Source organism: Anopheles coluzzii, chromosome 3, assembly GCF_943734685.1.
Source record: "Anopheles coluzzii chromosome 3, AcolN3, whole genome shotgun sequence".
Taxonomy (NCBI): domain Eukaryota; kingdom Metazoa; phylum Arthropoda; class Insecta; order Diptera; family Culicidae; genus Anopheles; species Anopheles coluzzii.
In genome coordinates, this window is record NC_064671.1 from 66,587,317 (window position 1) to 66,605,635 (window position 18,319).

Genomic DNA, 18,319 nt, shown 5'->3' on the forward strand with positions numbered 1-18,319 from the left:
GTATTTGATACTTCGCCTACTAACCAGTCCTTCCCGCTAGTTGCTTCTGATCCAAGGTTGGGAAGCCTATGCAGACGGAAGGGGGTGTTTGGCTCGGAAATCCAGGGGCTCTGTCCTATTTCGGATATTTAGAATTAAACCTCTTTACTCCAAGAGCTTCTGCGTTTGAATCCTGCTTTATTCAAAATATGGCCTACTTTTATACTAAAATTATCCTCCCAAGTTTACCCGAACATCCGTTCGGACGGGATAATTCGTGTTTCCAGAAACATCTTATTTTGACTTGGAAGGATAAACAATGGTTACTACGATTAGATTGGTAAAAAAAAAAATTAGAATCGCGTGCGTAACATTCAGGGTTTTAAGATTTGATCATAATACGTATGGTCATGATCCAAAGATTGATTCACAACATTTTTACGTTACTTTAGAACCTATCGGGTTGAAGGCACCATCTTTTGCATCAGCACTGCTTAGCGGTTCGTTCAAGTATCCGAGCAATACTACGTTCGCATTGTTCTGTCAGGCTCAGGCTTTTCCGGTGCCAATTACAAGGTAGGCCTAGAGGTAGAGAATAACCTAACCACAACACAACGGGCAATTTGTAGTTTGGGGCGTAGAGATAAGAGACACTACAGTTGATGTATTTTCATACGTTCGTTCAGAACCTATTGGACTGAAAGCGCCCTCCTTCTCTACGACGGCTCGTAGCAGTTCGTTTGTGGAGGCAAGCAACAGGACACTGGCTCTGTTTTGTCAAGCTCAAGCATATCCAGTTCCTATTACAAGGTATGTGACAGAGAGGTCGATATTTTCGATCGATTTGGGTACAAAAGTACACCGTTCCACGTTCAGGCAGTATTGTGTTTGCATCGGAATTGACTCATTTCTAGACAATACGTCATATATGTTTTTTACTTCTGTTAATTGTTTCTGATAGAACCGATCGGGTCTAAGCCACCGACATTTTCCACCGACTCCAAGATTAGCATGTTTGTCAAACCGAGCGACTCCGTAGTAGCATTGTTTTGTCAGGCTCAGGCATATCCGGTGCCAGTTACAAGGTGATAAGAATATAGAGACTCTCATAATATTTGAAATGGTAAATCGTTTTGGAAAATCCAAATTCCAATATTTAGGCAATATTCAGGTTAGGAATGATTTAATTTACGTTTATTTATGAAATTGCTCTATAGAACCGATTGGATCCAAGGCTCCCACGTTTTCATCTGATTCGATGGGAAGCATCTTTCGGCGGAACAGGCATACAAACTTTGCACTGTTGTGCCAGGCGCAGGCTTATCCGGTGCCCATTACTAGGTTAGTGTTAGTGTACTGTATAACCATTCCATTGAAAGCCTCTAAAAATCTGAAATGGAGTTTATATTCAAATGACACAAAAAATTAAACACACCAAATGCGCAACACAGATCGCCAACATCAAACCTATTGCAAGTCTTATAATGGCTGTGGAATTGATTATTACCTTAACCTTCCCTGCTTTTCCGGTACGACAGAACCCGTCGGTTCCAAACCGCCAACGTTCTCGTCGGAATCGAAGGGGAGCATTTTCGACAAAGCGGCCAACAGCAGCTTTGCGCTGCTCTGTCAAGCCCAGGCGTTCCCGGTTCCAATAATGAGGTAAGCAGTGCGGTAAAACAAGACACAGCAACAGCAATGCTTATCACGATCAGTTTGGTCTGAAGAAGCGAAGGAAAACGAGGCGACATTGGAAATGAAATAGAGCGGTTCTAAGGTACCTAACCTACAAAAAGAACTGAATCAAACGAAAAATTGGGATGTCAGACATATGAGATACCCATTGAGATAAGCATAGCTGTAAGACTATGAGTTTTTGTTTCTTCCTTTTTTCTCTCAGTTAGTATACTTTCTATTCGTACCTGTTGTTGTTTGGTTAATGTTACTTTACTCCCAAACCACTTCTTACGCTCTCACTCTTCTTTTCTTTCCCCGCAGAACCTGTCGGCAGTGTTGCACCGAAAATTTCCGGCGATCGCCTGCAGGAAATGCGTGTAACAAGTGCGCAGGATTTTGCAATACTCTGTCTCGGGCAAGCCTACCCAACGCCGGCCTTCAGGTGATTGCTGAAATAGTGGCTTTGATTTGCGTTGCGTTGCAGTGTCTTGTTTCCGTTCTGTTTTTTTCCTCGATCATAACCGCACAAAAAGTAAAAAAAAGATACGTTGCTGCTGGTTGGTTTTATGCAAGAAGAAGCATCAGCGTATATTTGCGTTTACCTCGATCATGCTTTTTCTTTTTCTTCCTTGCGGGTTTCGATGTTGGTGCGTCGTTTGTTTGGAGCGATCTTATTTATCGGTGATTCTGATTTTGTAAATTCTTTAATTTTGCACTGGCAGGAACCCTTGTTTGCTTTTACTTGTTTTCCCATATCGCTATACCCATTACTCTGCCACATTCAGATGCGTTTTGATTGGATAACAGGGAAGAAATAAGGATTCCAAATCTGAATGAGTTTATATTGCTATTTCTAGAACCAGTAGGCAGTGTGGGACCTAAAGTGTCCGGTGGACGGCTGCAGGAGATGATCGTGGAAATGAATACAACTTTTGCACTGCTTTGCCTTGCACAGTCCTTTCCAGTGCCGGTGTTTAGGTAATGAAGATCTGTATGGTTGTGTACCCTAGCTATGTCTTGCGTTTGAGGCAATTTGTTTTGGATGTGTTCACCATTGAGCGATCACAGGACATTAACCACAGTCCGTATGTATGATCTCACTTGTTAGAGCCTATTGGAAGCGTTCCACCGAAAATTGCTGGACATCATCTGCAGGATTTGCTTGTTAAGGCCGGGAATGATTTTGCTATTCTCTGTCTCGGGCAGTCGTATCCCACGCCAAATTTTAGGTAATTTTGGTAGGCTTTTAGAAGGAAAAAAGGGCATTTACCAGTGTCACAATACCATATATCCCAACAGAAAGATTTTTTTGTTTGTATTTTGGGACTTTAACGTTAATACTAATGTTCAAAGGTATTAAACGTATCTGCAGAACCAATTGGTAGCGTTCCACCCAAGATATCCGGGGGACTGTTGCAAGAAATGAAGGTGAAATCGGGTGCAGATTTTGCCATCCTCTGCCTGGGCCAATCATTCCCAATGCCTAGCTTTAGGTAAGCAGAAGAGTACAGGGGCCATGTTTGACATGAGCAGTACGTTATTACAACCAATGGATAAGAAACTGTTCATTGTTTTTGCACTATTTTGTGTACTAAATAATTGGGATTTCTAGAGCGTATTTGGTCATAAAAGTCATCCTCGAATGGGTAACTAGTTAGTTAAATGTACAGAAATGCAGATTCATTGGTAAGTATGGAGTAATGAAAGTAAGATCAGAACAATAACCATTCAACGAAACGTTGAAGTAGATTCCATTTCTTGATAATTGAGTATCTTAGTATCATATGTAACTTTTCCATTGTTGTTTGATCTTTCGAAGCTGTGTTTCTTTGAAACAAAGTCAGATTAATTTGTAAAGCAATAAAAAATATCTCTTCTAATTGATCAACATAATAATTAGATTAATTCCTGGTGTCAATAAGACACTAACTTATTTCTGATCTTACTTTCATTCTCTGAAAGGTAATTGTATAAATTAAGGAGGGTTTTTGATCGTCCTCGTTAGAATTCAAAATATTGTGCATAAAAAAACACCAAAAAACATCACAAGCTATATTCCATAGTCATTCGAGCTTATATTTCCTATTTTAGTTTTCTTGTGTGCTATTCATCGAATGTGAAGACTTTTGTTCGTTTTCATTTTGTTTTACTTGTTTCTAGTTTCGCTTTCAACTTTTCATATTTTTTTTTTCTATTTGTATAAATTAAAATATAGATTTTCTGTGTTTTTCTTGTCGTTTTTTTAATTGGACTATGGAAAAGGCTGACCTACACTATTGCATCTTGCTAATATGGTTTCAATTTTCTGCTCATTTTCCCCCGCTCCACAGATGGTACAAATACATCGAAGGAACTCAGCAAAAGAAGGCCGTCGTGCTGGACGATCGTGTAAAGCAGGTGTCGGGAACGCTCATCATTAAGGACGCTGTCGTGGACGACTCGGGCAAGTACCTGTGCGTTGTGAACAATTCCGTCGGTGGCGAAAGTGTGGAAACCGTCCTTACCGTGACGGCACCGCTGGCAGCAAAGATTGAACCACGCACGCAAACGGTAGACTTTGGCCGACCGGCCGTGTTTACGTGCAAGTTCTCGGGCAACCCGATCAAAACCGTGTCGTGGATGAAGGATGGCAAGTCGCTCGGTCACAGCGATGCGGTCCTGCGCATCGAGTCCGTCAAGAAGGAGGATAAGGGCATGTACCAGTGTTTCATTCGCAACGATCAGGAAAGTGCACAGGCTAGCGCCGAACTCAAGCTGGGTGGACGCTGTAAGTAGCATGAACAAGGAATTCTTACGATATTTCGATGTTTCATAATATCCATTTTTCTTTTCTAGTTGACCCACCGATCATTCGTGAGGCATTCCCGGAGGAAACGCGCCACCCAGGACCGTCTGTGTTTCTGAAGTGTGTTGCCGGCGGTAACCCAACGCCCGAAATCAGCTGGGAGCTGGATGGAAAGAAGATCACCAACAGCGAACGCTACCAAGTCGGACAGTACGTGACGGTGAATGGAGACGTTGTGTCGCATCTGAACATTACCTCGATCCACTCGAACGACGGTGGCCTGTACAAGTGTATGGCAAGCAGCAAGGTCGGTGTGGCTGAACATTCCGCCAAGCTGAACGTGTACGGTCTGCCGTACGTGCGAACGATGGAAAAGAAGGCGATCGTTGCGGGCGAAACGCTGATTGTCACCTGCCCGGTAGCCGGTTATCCAATTGAATCCATCGTATGGGAACGAGGTAGGTTAATAAATGAAATTTAAGCTTTGTAGACATATTTTAATGAGTTTTCGTTTGATTTATAGACAACCGACAGCTGCCGATCAACCGCAAGCAGAAGGTATTCCCGAACGGAACACTCATCATCGAAAATGTCGAACGAAACTCGGACCAAGCCACATACACCTGTGTCGCGAAGAACTCGGAAGGCTACACGGCACGCGGTACACTGGAAGTGCAAGTAATGGGTAAGTTTAATGTTCCAATATGACATGAGATTGATACATGTTGTGCAGAGATATGGTAGTGACAGTGAAATGTCGCTTGGTTGTAATTTTATTACAATCGGCATTACTGGTTGCTGTCGCTACCGTGCTCGCAATATTTATATACGTGTAAATAACAGGGTACTAAATGTTGAGTGTACACTGAAGATGGTTACTAGCGTGTTTCACAGTGTTGAATGTGTTTCGTTACGAGTAACTAATATTGTTCGTATTTGTTGGAAATGAAAGGTAAAATGCGTGAAATAACTTCCTCTTGTTCATGTGATCGCACACAGTTCTACCGCAAATAGTCCCATTCGGGTTCGGTGAGGACCAAATTAACCAGTTTGACATGGTGTCTACCATGTGTACGGTGAACAAGGGCGATATGCCAATCGAAATCGCTTGGGAGTTCACGCCAACATTTCCTAGTCCAGGAAAGGCGAGAAAATTGTACACCAACGATGGTATACTGATCAGTCGAACAAGTACGCGCATTAGTACTCTTAGCATAGACTCGGTACGTGATCGACACAGTGGAAATTACACTTGCCATGCGAAGAATCAAGCAGGGCTGGTAGAGTACACGGCAGTCCTCTTTGTGAACGGTGAATGTCGCTTGTTTGTTTACATTATCCTGCTGTTTTACTGCCTCCAATATTCACCTCACCACGATTAATGTTTCCTTTGCGTTCGTGGAGTTCAATTCCACATTATCGTCCAGGGACATTAGACAGATAGGTTTAAAAACAACTTCGAGGACATTTTGCACAGTTTCTCCGCAGATCGTTCCGTTCGACTTCGGCGAAGATGCAGTGTTCGCGATGGACATGGTATCGGCAACCTGTACCGTGAACAAGGGCGATCTACCGATCGATATCGTCTGGCTGCTGAACGGGCACAAAATTTACTCGAACGATGGCATCCTGATCAGTCGGCCGAGCCCGCGGCTCAGCACGCTCAGCATCGAATCGGTTCGGGATCGGCACAGTGGAAACTACAGCTGCATCGCGATGAACCACGCTGGCAGCATGGAGCATGTAACGCCACTGTTGGTGAACGGTGTGTGTTTGCATCTGCGTAGATTTTTGCAAGCTTTTTGCGCTCGCTTTCGACTTCAACCCAAAACTTCTCCCGCGTCACCCGTCCACTGAGCGAACGTGTTTTTCGTTGGCAGTTCTTCCCCAGATTGTTCCGTTCGATTTTGGTAGTGAGGAAATTTTCTCCCTCGACACGGTGTCCGTTTCGTGCACGGTTAGCAAGGGCGACTCGCCGGTTGATATTCGTTGGCAGTTCAACGGGAACCATCTGACCACCAACAATGGGGTGTTGATCTCACGCCAAACGCAGCGCACCAGCTTCCTAACGATTGAATCGGTTCGCGATCGTCACACCGGCAACTACAGCTGTATTGCGGAAAACCCTGCCGGACTGGCTGTTCACACTGCGTCACTGTTTGTGAATGGTTTGAGCTGTGTTCTTTTCTTGCCGCTTCTGCTTCTTTGTTTATTGGTTCCTTGAAATCAGCAACTAACAAAACATCCCCAATATCCCCCTCCATCGAAGTTCTTCCCCACATGCTACCGGTCGAGTTCGGCAGCGACATTATTTTCCTGAACGATATGGTCACGTCATCGTGCACGGTGAATAAGGGTGACTTCCCGATCGACATCTTCTGGCGGTTTAATGGCAGGCGCATCGCGTCCGAGGACGGCATTACCGTGAGCCGAACGAACCAGCGGATGAGCGTGCTGACGATCGAGGCGGTGCGCGATCAGCACAGTGGCAACTACACCTGTGTGGCTCAGAATCGTGCTGGGCAGGTGCAACAGACGGCACTGCTGCAAGTGAATGGTTAATACGCATTCAGCAACACATCTGATTAAGCATTCCAGCATTAGATTTTGATATCCCTGTAGAGATCCTAAACCAACATCCCGGAACTAAAACGAGTACTCTGCTCTACCTTTTCAAGTTGGACCGTCGGTGTTTCCGTTCGATTTTGGGGATGAACCGGTCGACATGATGAACACGGTTTCGATCAACTGTGTCGTGTCTAAGGGTGACACACCTATCATGATCGAGTGGCTGTTCAATGGTAATCGAGTAACGACGAACGATGGGATCAATATTATGAAGAGTGGTCAAAAGATTAGTATTCTTTCAATTGAATCGGTTCAATCACGTCATGCCGGAAATTACACATGCGTGGCAAGGAATAATGCGGGCGAATCGCAACATACATCGGAGCTGAAAGTGATTGGTAATGTTTAAGAGTTAGGATACATGCGGCAGTTTTAAATCCCTTCCTTCTTCAAGAACTTCCTCGGTTTTCAATCGTTAGGTCCTCCAGAGATTTGTTCCGATATTCGGTAATGTCATCCAGAGATTTTATTTCGGTATTTCATGTATGAAATATTATAAACGTCATTTAAATTTCTACAGCCGTTCCTCAAATTATGCCCTTCGAATTTGGAGATGAGCCATTCGATTCATCCAGCACGGTTTCGATCAACTGCGTTGTGTCGAAGGGTGACACTCCGATCATGATCGAGTGGCTTTTGAATGGCAATAGGGTTACGACGAATGATGGGATCAACATAATGAAGAGTGGTCAAAAGATTAGTATGCTTTCGATTGAATCGGTTCAATCACGTCATGCCGGAAATTACACCTGCGTGGCTAGGAATAAGGCTGGAGAATCTCAACACACATCGGAGCTGAAAGTGATTGGTAATGTTAAAGAGTTAGGACACATACGGCTTCCTTAAATCCCTTCCCTCTTCAAAAACTTCGTCGGTTTTCGATTGTTAGGTCCTTCGGAGATTTGTTCAGATATTCGGTTATGTCGTCCAGAGATTTTCAGTTAGGTATTACATCAATGATTACAATCGTCATATACATTACTACAGCCGTACCTCAAATTATGCCCTTCGAGTTTGGAGATGAGCCGTTCGACTCATCCAGCACGGTTTCGATCAACTGCGTTGTGTCGAAGGGTGACACACCGATCATGATCGAGTGGCTTTTGAATGGCAATCGAGTTACGACGAACGATGGTATTAATATCATGAAAAGTGGTCAGAAGATTAGCATTTTTTCCATCGAATCGGTTCAATCACGGCACGCTGGTAACTACACCTGTGTGGCAAGGAATAATGCAGGCGAATCGCAACATACATCGGAGCTGAAAGTGATTGGTAATCATTATGAGTTAGGATACACGCTGTCCCTTTAATTCCTTTCCCTTTTCAAGAGCTCCCTGATGGTTTCGGTCGTGAGGTCCTTCAGAGATTTGTTATTTCAGTATTCTACCAAGTTGTATCATCTACTGTTGCATTACTATAGCCGTACCACAAATTATGCCGTTCGAGTTTGGAGAGGAACCGTTCGATTCGTCCAGCACGGTTTCGGTGCAGTGTGTCGTAACAAAAGGCGATGTTCCGATCGATATTGGCTGGATGTTTAACGGTAGACGTATATCCAGCAACGATGGCATTACTGTCTCAAAGCTGGGTCAGAAAATGAGCACGCTCTACATAGAATCGATTCGTTCGCGACACGCTGGCAACTATACCTGCCGGGCAAGCAATGCGGCTGGAAGTGTAGAGCACAGTTCGGAGTTGAAAGTGATCGGTAGGAGAAGTTAATTGTGTCTGACAACATTTTTGATTGTTTTTCCCTTTCCATTTCCTGTATTTCTTTCCTTGATATTCCTGAAAATTAAATAGTTGTCCCAATCATTCTGCCGTTCGAGTTCGGTGAGGAGGCGTTCGATAGTGGTAGTACGGCGTCGGTTAGTTGCATCGTCACGAAGGGTGACACTCCAATCGATATTAGCTGGATGTTCAATGGAAGACGGATAACACTCGATGAGGGAATTCTGATTACGAAGGGTAGTGGCAAGATTAGTATGCTTTCAATAGACTCTGTCCACTCACGACATGCGGGAAATTACACTTGTTCAGCCAAGAATAAGGCTGGTAGCGTGCAGCATACGGCTGAGCTGCAGGTTATGGGTAAGAGATGTACAAAGTGTTCCTCAAGATTAACCCTTTCCCTATTTTCCCATTGCCCTTCTGAATTTTTTTGCTGATCACTCGCGAATGGTAGTAACTCCACTGATCCTGCCGTTTGAATTTGGGGAAGAAGCGTTCGACACGGGCAGCACGGCGTCGGTCAGCTGTATCATTACGAAGGGAGACGTACCGATCGACATTGGTTGGTCGTTTAATGGGCGCCGGCTAGCGGCAAACGATGCGATCATGATCACCAATGGTGGACCACGCGTTTCCATATTGTCGATTGATGCGGTTGACTCACGACACGCGGGCAACTACACCTGCCACGCGAGCAACCGTGCTGGCAGCACCAAGCACACGGCAGAGTTGCAGGTTATGGGTAAGATCTGCTGAGTTTCCCTCTTCAATAATTCCTGCCCCCGTTTTGGTTTCCTCTTTCCTATTCTGCGTGATCTCGGAAGTCGTTCCGATCGTGTTTCCGTTCGAATTTGGTGACGAAGCGTACGATACGGGCAGCACGGTTTCGGTAAGCTGTATCGTAACCAAGGGTGACGCCCCGATCGACATCAGCTGGATGTTCAACGGACGCCGACTGTCTTCCAACGACGGTGTTTTGATCAGTCCAAGTGGCAACAAAATCTCAATCCTTTCCATCGAATCAGTACTTTCCAAGCAGGCCGGTAACTACACGTGTAGTGCACGCAATCAGGCAGGAACTGCCGAGCATACGTCGCAGCTGCGAGTGATAAGTAAGAAGAGGGTGTTTGTACCAGATAGCTAAGATGTGCACTTTTCTTTCCTTCCTTCTGTTCCCATTTTGTCCACTCGAATCGAATAGCCATTCCTATCATTCTACCGTTTGAATTTGGCGACGAACCGTTCGACACTGGCAGCACGGCGTCAGTCAGCTGTATCGTTACGAAGGGTGACACACCGATCGACATTAGCTGGCTGTACAACGGGCGTAGAATTGCGACGAACGATGGTATTTTGATCATGAGAAGTGGCCATAAGGCTAGCATGCTGACGATCGAGTCGGTACAGTCTCGGCATGCCGGGAACTATACCTGCCACGCGGCAAACAGGGCTGGCGAAGTGACGCACACGTCACTATTGCAAGTTATGGGTTTGTGGAGAATTTCTGGTATAAGTTGCTGTTCTCCAAGTGTTAAATCCTTCTCCAAATTGTCGTATTTCACGATTCCACTTCGTTGTTCCTTTCTGTACAAGTTCTGCCTGTGATTCTGCCGTTTGAGTTTGGTGAGGAAGCGCTGGATGAGGCGAGTATGGCAACGGTGAACTGTGCTGTCACAAAAGGGGACACTCCGCTTAGCTTCAGTTGGTTGTTCAATGGACAGGATGTAGTGTTAGGTGACTCCGGTATACTCGTGTCGAAGAGTGGTCAGCGCATCAGTATGCTAACGATTGAGTCCGTCCAATCGTACCATGCGGGAAATTATACGTGCATGGCGAAAAACGTTGCCGGACAGGCGAACCATACGTCCGAGCTGAAGGTGATAGGTAAAGTGTGATTTGGGAAATTGCTTCAGTATATGTGTTTGAACATCTTCCGTTGAAATTGGAAATTTCGATCCTATTCCTACAACTCCTCGTTCTGTTCTCCCCTTGTGAAAGTGAAACCCCTGATAATGCCGTTCGAGTTTGGTGAGGAACCGTTCGATATGCTTACCACGTCTACGGTAAGCTGTGCGGTAATCAAGGGTGATACACCGATCGAAATCAACTGGATGTTCGGTGGGGAAACGTTAGGCACGGAGGATGGCATTTCGATTACCAAGTCGGGGCCGAAAATGAGCATTCTGTACATCGAGTCGGTACAGCCGCGACACGCTGGAAGGTACACGTGCGTTGCGCGGAACAAGGCGGGCTTCGCTGAGCATAGTTCCGAGCTGAAAGTTATAGGTTAGAACGTACTTTCTTATTACTGTACCCTTCCTGTCCGTTTTCCCTTTCGCACACTCCTGCTCCATGTCTAAGTTGTGCCTGTGTTGCTTCCGTTCGAGTTCGGTGATGAGCCGGCCGATGTGCTCAGTACGACGATGGTCAGTTGTGCGGTGGCGAAAGGTGACACGCCGCTCGCGATAGAGTGGTTGTTCCAGGGGCGTAAGATTGAGGCGAGCAGCGAAATATCGATTACGAAAAGCGGGCAAAAGATCAGTATGCTGTCGATCGAAACGGTACAGCCGAGGCACGCCGGTAACTACACGTGTCTGGCCACCAATCGAGCCGGTTCGGTGGAACACACTTCGGAGTTGAAAGTGATTGGTAATTGTCTCGGAGAGGGGTGGTTTTGGGTTAATTATTATGTATCCTATTTCCTACTGAAGAAAATGCTTTGTCAGCTTCCCTAATTTCCTTTGTCTACACTTACCTCATAAGTTCCGCCTATACTACTGCCGTTTGATTTTGGGGAAGAACCGGCAGACGTGCAGAGTACAACGTCGGTAAACTGTGCTGTCGCAAAGGGTGATCCACCGATCGAAATCAATTGGATGTTTAATGGTAGCAAACTGTTCACTTCGGATGGAATCCTAATCACAAAGAGTGGTCAAAAGATTAGCTTTCTATCGATAGAATCAGTCCAGGCTCGGCATGCCGGTAACTACACCTGTGTCGCTAAGAATCGTGCTGGATTCGCTGAACACACCTCAGAGTTAAAAGTGATGGGTAATGCTTATTTGATCCTTCCAGATATAATATCTTTCCGTTTGTTTATATCCTCTCCAAAGTTCCTCCCATTCTGCTTCCGTTCGATTTTGGAGAAGAACCGGTAGATGTTCACAGCACCACCTCTGTTACCTGCGCGGTAGCAAAGGGTGATCCGCCGATCGAAATCAACTGGCTGTTTAATGGTAGCAAACTGTTTACCTCAGATGGCATCTTGATCACCAAGAGTGGTCAAAAGATTAGCTTTCTGTCGATAGAATCGGTACAGGCACGTCACGCTGGCAACTACACATGCGTTGCAAGGAATCGTGCTGGTTTTGCTGAGCATACGTCAGAATTAAAAGTTATGGGTAACAGGCATTTGTGTTTCTTGAGTGTAATATCTTCCCGTCGGTTTATTTATCCCCTCCAAAGTACCTCCCATTCTACTTCCGTTCGATTTTGGAGAAGATCCTGTAGATGTTCAGAGTACTACAACGGTTAGCTGTGCTGTCGCAAAGGGTGATCCACCGATCGAAATCAACTGGATGTTTAATGGTAGCAAATTGTTCACATCTGATGGAATTCTAATTACAAAAAGTGGCCAAAAGATTAGCTTTCTATCGATCGAGTCGGTACAGGCACGGCACGCCGGTAATTACACATGTGTCGCAAGAAACCGCGCAGGATTCGCGGAACATACGTCAGAGCTAAAAGTGATAGGTAAATAATCAGCCTTGGTACATGTCGAGTAATGTTTTTCTGCATTCCTGTTCAAATCCTTCCCCAAAGTGCCTCCCATTCTACTTCCGTTCGAATTTGGCGATGAACCAGCGGATATGGCTAGTACCACTACCATCAGCTGTGCCGTCGCGAAGGGTGACACACCGATCGAGATCAGTTGGATGTTTGATGATAGCATGATATTCTCGAATGATGGTATATTGATCACGAAAAGTGGTCAGAAGATTAGTATCCTCTCGATCGAATCTGTGCAACCGCGCCATGCCGGGAACTATACGTGTATTGCTAGAAACAGGGCCGGCACAGCGGAGCACACCTCGGAGTTGAAGGTGATCGGTAATGTGCTCTCTAGCTTATAAAGTACAAATTTTGCTGCTTATTTTGGGTTTCAATTCCAACCATATCCTCCTAATATCCTGTGTCAAAAATTATCTTCGTTTTAAACTTCCCAAAGTTCCTCCGATACTTCTGCCGTTCGAGTTCGGCGAAGAACCCTCGGACATACACAGCACAACGACAGTGAGCTGTGCTGTCGCGAAGGGTGACACACCGATCGAGATCAACTGGATGTTTAATGGTAGCAAAATCTTCTCCAACGACGGTATAACGATCACGAAAAGTGGCCAGAAAATGATTTTGCTTTACATCGAGTCAGTACAGGCACGCCATGCTGGCAACTACACCTGTGTCGCTCGCAATAAGGCAGGCTTTGTGGAGCACACGTCTGAGCTGAAAGTGATCGGTAGGAGTGAAGATCATTTGAATATAATAGTTTGTAAACCCCTTCTTTGTTACCTTTGCCTGTATTTCCAACGAAAAAAACCTCCCTGTCTACTGAATGTGGTCCTTCTTCTTCTCTGGTTTCGCAAGTCACGCCAATCATAATGCCGTTCGAGTTTGGGGATGAACCATTTGATATCTACAGCACCACTACGGTGTCGTGCGCTGTTACGAAAGGTGATTCACCGATCGAAATAATCTGGTTGTTTAACGACTACCGGCTGCGCACTAGCGACGGTGTGCTGATCACAAGCAATGGGCAAAAGATAAGCTTCCTCTCGATCGAATCCGTACAGCCGCGCCATGCCGGGAACTATACGTGCATTGCAAAGAATCGTGCTGGCGAGGCGCAGCATTCGTCCGAGCTGAAGGTTATGGGTTAGTTTTTTTGGGAGTTTGTTTTAGTTTTTATGTTGCATTTCGCATGCTTGTTTTTGCTGTTTTAATGCCTTTCCTCGTGTCTCCAGTCATTCCAATTATTATGCCGTTCGATTTTGGTGAGGATCCGTTCGATATCTACTCCACGGCGACAGCGACTTGTGCCGTTACGAAGGGTGATTCTCCGATCGAGATCAGTTGGTACTTCAACTCTTATCGGTTGCGCACGAATGATGGTGTACTGATCACACCTGGCGGGCAGCGGGTTAGTATGCTCTCGATAGAATCGGTACAGCCGCGACATGCGGGAAATTATACATGCATTGCGAAGAATCCTGCTGGATCGGCGGAACATTCTGCCGAGTTGATGGTGATGGGTGAGCGTGGGATTTAATCTAAGCCTATATTGAATTCCTATGATTCCTTTTCCAAATGTGAACCTATTTTACTGACAGCAACAATAGTTTGAAGGTTACCATGTATCATGTCTTCTTCAGTACTTCCCATTATATTGCCATTTGAGTTTGGTGAGGATCCGTTCGATATCTACAGTGCTACCACCGTCAGTTGTGCGGTTACAAAGGGCGATTCTCCGATCGAGATCAGTTGGTACTTCAATTCTTATCGACTTTATACTAATGATGGCATACTGATCACACCTGGCGGTCAGAGAGTTAGTGTCCTCACGATAGAATCGGTACAGCCGCGACACGCAGGAAACTATACCTGTATTGCGAAGAATCCTGCTGGATCGGCGGAACATTCTGCCGAGTTGATGGTTATGGGTGAGCGTGGGAATTGATCTAAGCCTATATTTGAATTTCCTATGATTCCTTTTCCAAATGTTGTTTCCAAATGTTCCAAATGTTTCCAAACCTATTCTACTGACAGGAACAAACGTTTGAAGTTTACAATGTGTCATGTCTTCTTCAGTACTTCCCATTATATTGCCATTTGAGTTTGGTGAGGAACCGTTCGATATCTACAGTGCTACGACCGTCAGTTGTGCGGTTACAAAGGGCGATTCTCCAATAGAAATCAGTTGGTACTTTAACTCTTATCGTCTTCACACCAACGACGGCATACTGATCACACCTGGTGGTCAAAGAGTCAGTATGCTTACTATCGAATCGGTACAGCCGCGACACGCAGGAAACTATACCTGTATTGCGAAGAATCCTGCTGGTTTGGCAGAGCATTCTGCCGAGTTGATGGTTATGGGTGAGCGTGGGATACATAATTTAACCTTATTTTTAATATATCCTTCGAAAATCCTTTTCCAAACTCCTCTCCTGATGGGAACAATACTTAAAAATGTGATGTTACGTACATTGTGTAATGTTTTCTATAGTACTGCCCATCATTTTACCATTTGAGTTCGGTGAGGAACCATTCGACATCTACAGTGCTACTACCGTTAGTTGCGCCGTCACGAAGGGGGATCTTCCCATCACTATTGCTTGGTTATTCAACGATCGTCAAATTCATAGTGGTGATGGAGTATTGATTACAAACAGTGGACATAGAATCAGTATGCTTTCGATAGAATCAGTTCAGCCTCGACATGCAGGAAACTATAGCTGTGTAGCTAACAATAAGGCTGGTAGTGCGGAGTACTCCTCCATTCTAAATGTGATGGGTTAGTCGTGCGGTGGCATAAATATTTATTGTAAATGCTTGTTAAAATCCTCACCTCTCTCTCTACAAAAAGTACAACCAATTTCCACTACCATTCGTTCCTCCGTCGTAAGTTCTGCCCATAATACATCCGTTTGAGTTTGGTGAGGAACCGTTCGACATCTACAGCGCGGTAACAATTAGCTGCACCGTCACGAAGGGTGATTTACCGATCAACATTACTTGGACGTTCAACGGACAGGCTATTCTGACGGGTGAAAGTACCTCCATCACGAGAAGTGGTCAACGCAATAGTCTACTGTCGATCGAATCTGTGCAACCGTGGCACGCTGGGAACTATACCTGTGCTGCACGCAACGCCGCCGGAACGGTCGAGCACAGCTCGGAGCTTGTAGTGATAGGTTTATCAAGATGTTCTATAGTACATCTCTTCTACCTTATAGCTTACCTTCCAATGTCTCTAACCTTTCTACTCCTGTATTTCCACAAATTCGTTTGACGCTTTCAACTAGTTGTCCCCTACATAATGCCGTTCGAGTTTGGAGATGAACCGTTCGATACGTCCAGTATGACGACGGTTAGCTGTGCGGTTACGAAGGGCGATATGCCGATCGAAATTGTTTGGTCGTTCAATGGACAGCCACTATACACGGATGGTGACAGTGGGGTCATCATAACGAAAAGTGGCCATCGCGTCAGTATGCTGACGATCGAATCAGTTAGTTCGCAGCACGCCGGCAACTACACCTGTCTGGCCCGTAACAAGGCCGGCGAGGTGCGCCATGTCTCGCAGCTGAAGGTGTTAGGTTGGGTTCAATGTCTTCTATTAGAATTAATTGCCTTTCTATCCCAACCCCTTTTGTTCCCTTTTCGCTTAGTACCTCCCTCAATCACACCGTTTTCCTTTGGAGAGGAACCACTCAACTCGGGCGAAAGCACTGCAGTAAATTGTATGGTATTTAAGGGTGATGCACCTTTGGAGATACGTTGGTATATGAACGGTAATCAGCTACCGACGAACGAGAATGGTGTCATTATTGGGCGCGTTTCTGAGCGACTAAGCTCGCTCAGCATCGACCCGATCGGTTACTTCAATAGGGGGACCTACGAATGTCGGGTTAAAAATCGTGCCGGCGAAGCGTTCTACTCTGCGGAGCTTGTCATTAATGGTATGGTTGGTCTTTTTTTCTGCTGTTTCTAATCCCCTTTCCCTATATTTCCTTTGTTATTGGGTCATAATTCCCGGTCCTTGTAGTGGTACCCACAATCATGCAGTTTAGCTTTGGCGAGGAGATCCTCAACACGGGCGACAGTGTTGCGGTCAACTGTATGGTAGTGAAGGGTGACTCTCCGTTAGAAATTCGTTGGTATTTGAACAACGTCCCAATATCGTCGGAAAATGAAGGCATCGTGGTAGTGAAGCTGTCGGAAAAGCTAAGTTCCCTCAGCATAAATGCAATCGAACCGCAGCATCGTGGGCTGTACGAGTGTCGGGTGAAGAACAAAGCTGGAGAAGCGTCCTCTAACGCTGAGTTGATTATTAATGGTTTGTTTCGTTGAAGTGCTTAAGTTTAGTAATTTCCTTTGTTTTTTAATCCCAACTGCTCCATTTCGTTGAAAAGCTCTGCCAGTCATTAATCCCTTCCACTTTGAGGAGCATGTCGATTCGGAGGAAAGCGTTCAGGTTACTTGCCACGCCTCCAAAGGTGATCTGCCGATCGAGATTAGCTGGCAGTTTAATGGGCGCTCGATACGCATCAGTTCCAACATTGAAATTACCTCGATCGGTAAACGGTCCAGCTCGCTCAACATCCCGTCCGTTGGTGCGGACCATTCGGGGGTGTACACTTGTATTGCGAAAAATGTTGCTGGCAGTCGGAATCAGTCTGCCGAACTGTTTGTTAACGGTACGGTGTTGGGAGGCTAAACTTTAACTGCGCTAAGTCTGCATGTTGCATCTTTTACATGTCCATGTCCTATTAAATGCATGACCTTGATTTTATTCCATTTAATTTGATACATTATTTTTACTTAAATCCCTTTGATGTCGGTGAGTAGTGCTGCCGAAAATATTTCCCTTCTCGTTCGGCGAGGACCCATCGCACATAGACAGCTTCGTGACGGTACAGTGCGCTGCGACGGTAGGTGATCTGCCGATCGATATCGAATGGCTGCACGATGGGCAGCTCGTGTCGAGATCGAACGATTACGGCATTTCGATCGTGCACTCCGGTCGGCGCGTCAGTACACTGACGATCGAGTCGATCCGGGACCATCATGCTGGCAACTACACCTGTCGGGCCAATAATCAGGCAGGCACGGTCGAACAGAGTACCCAGCTGATCATCAATGGTTTGTGGCGTGATTTTGCTCCAGTATCTTATGGATTTCCTCCCCCTTTTCTCTACTTCTATCTCTCTCTATATCTCCTAATGGGGCCTGGTGCTGGACAGTTCCTCCCAAAATATTCCCCTTCAGTTTTGGCGATGATCCGATGAACGAGGGCGACTCGGGTTCGGTTCAGTGTAATGTACCGTCGGGTGATTTGCCGATCGGTATTCGCTGGTATTTTAATGGTGCTGTGATCGAGGATCTGGCCACCACGATCACCAACATTGGCAAGCGGGCGAAGGTGCTGACGATCGATTCAGTCGCGGCACGACACGCGGGCAACTACACCTGCGAGGCGTCGAATCTGGCTGATGTCGTACATTACAGTGCCTCGCTGGTAGTAAATGGTAATAAATCATCAGACACACTTATATATTCCTTTCTTTTTACTCCTTTTCATTCCAATTCGCCTGTGCAAGTTCCACCCAAAATTGTTCCGTTCAGTTTCGGCGATGAGACGATGAACTCGGGCGATTCGGGCTCGGTTCAGTGCAATGTGCTCTCCGGCGACTTTCCACTTTCGATCCGGTGGTACTTCAATGGGTATCTGATAGA

At 45.6% G+C, this 18,319-nt stretch overlaps 1 protein-coding gene across 50 annotated transcripts in view; it reads left to right on the plus strand.

Annotated features, from left to right (window-relative positions):
* The window catches only part of LOC120959410 (Down syndrome cell adhesion molecule-like protein Dscam2), a 59,932-nt gene that overhangs the window by 23,886 nt on the left and 17,727 nt on the right, over positions 1–18,319 (plus strand). For 12 of the 50 annotated variants that reach the window (XM_049609941.1, XM_040382766.2, XM_049609943.1 and 9 more), the window contains exons 7-10: positions 3,987–4,423; positions 4,492–4,899; positions 4,965–5,126; positions 16,252–16,542. In XM_049609941.1, the coding sequence (XP_049465898.1) occupies positions 3,987–4,423; positions 4,492–4,899; positions 4,965–5,126; positions 16,252–16,542 (1,298 nt within the window). Of the gene's footprint in view, positions 1–940; positions 1,065–2,513; positions 2,635–3,986; positions 4,424–4,491; positions 4,900–4,964; positions 5,127–6,710; positions 6,999–7,119; positions 7,408–7,589; positions 7,878–8,056; positions 8,345–8,492; positions 8,781–8,875; positions 9,164–9,257; positions 9,546–10,396; positions 10,688–11,164; positions 11,453–11,566; positions 11,855–12,268; positions 12,557–13,031; positions 13,320–13,824; positions 14,113–15,486; positions 15,775–15,885; positions 16,180–16,251; positions 16,543–16,628; positions 16,920–17,431; positions 17,726–17,826; positions 18,112–18,319 lie in introns of all 50 variants that reach the window. The other 38 variants (XM_040382737.2, XM_040382738.2, XM_040382736.2 and 35 more) reach the window with 22 other exon arrangements.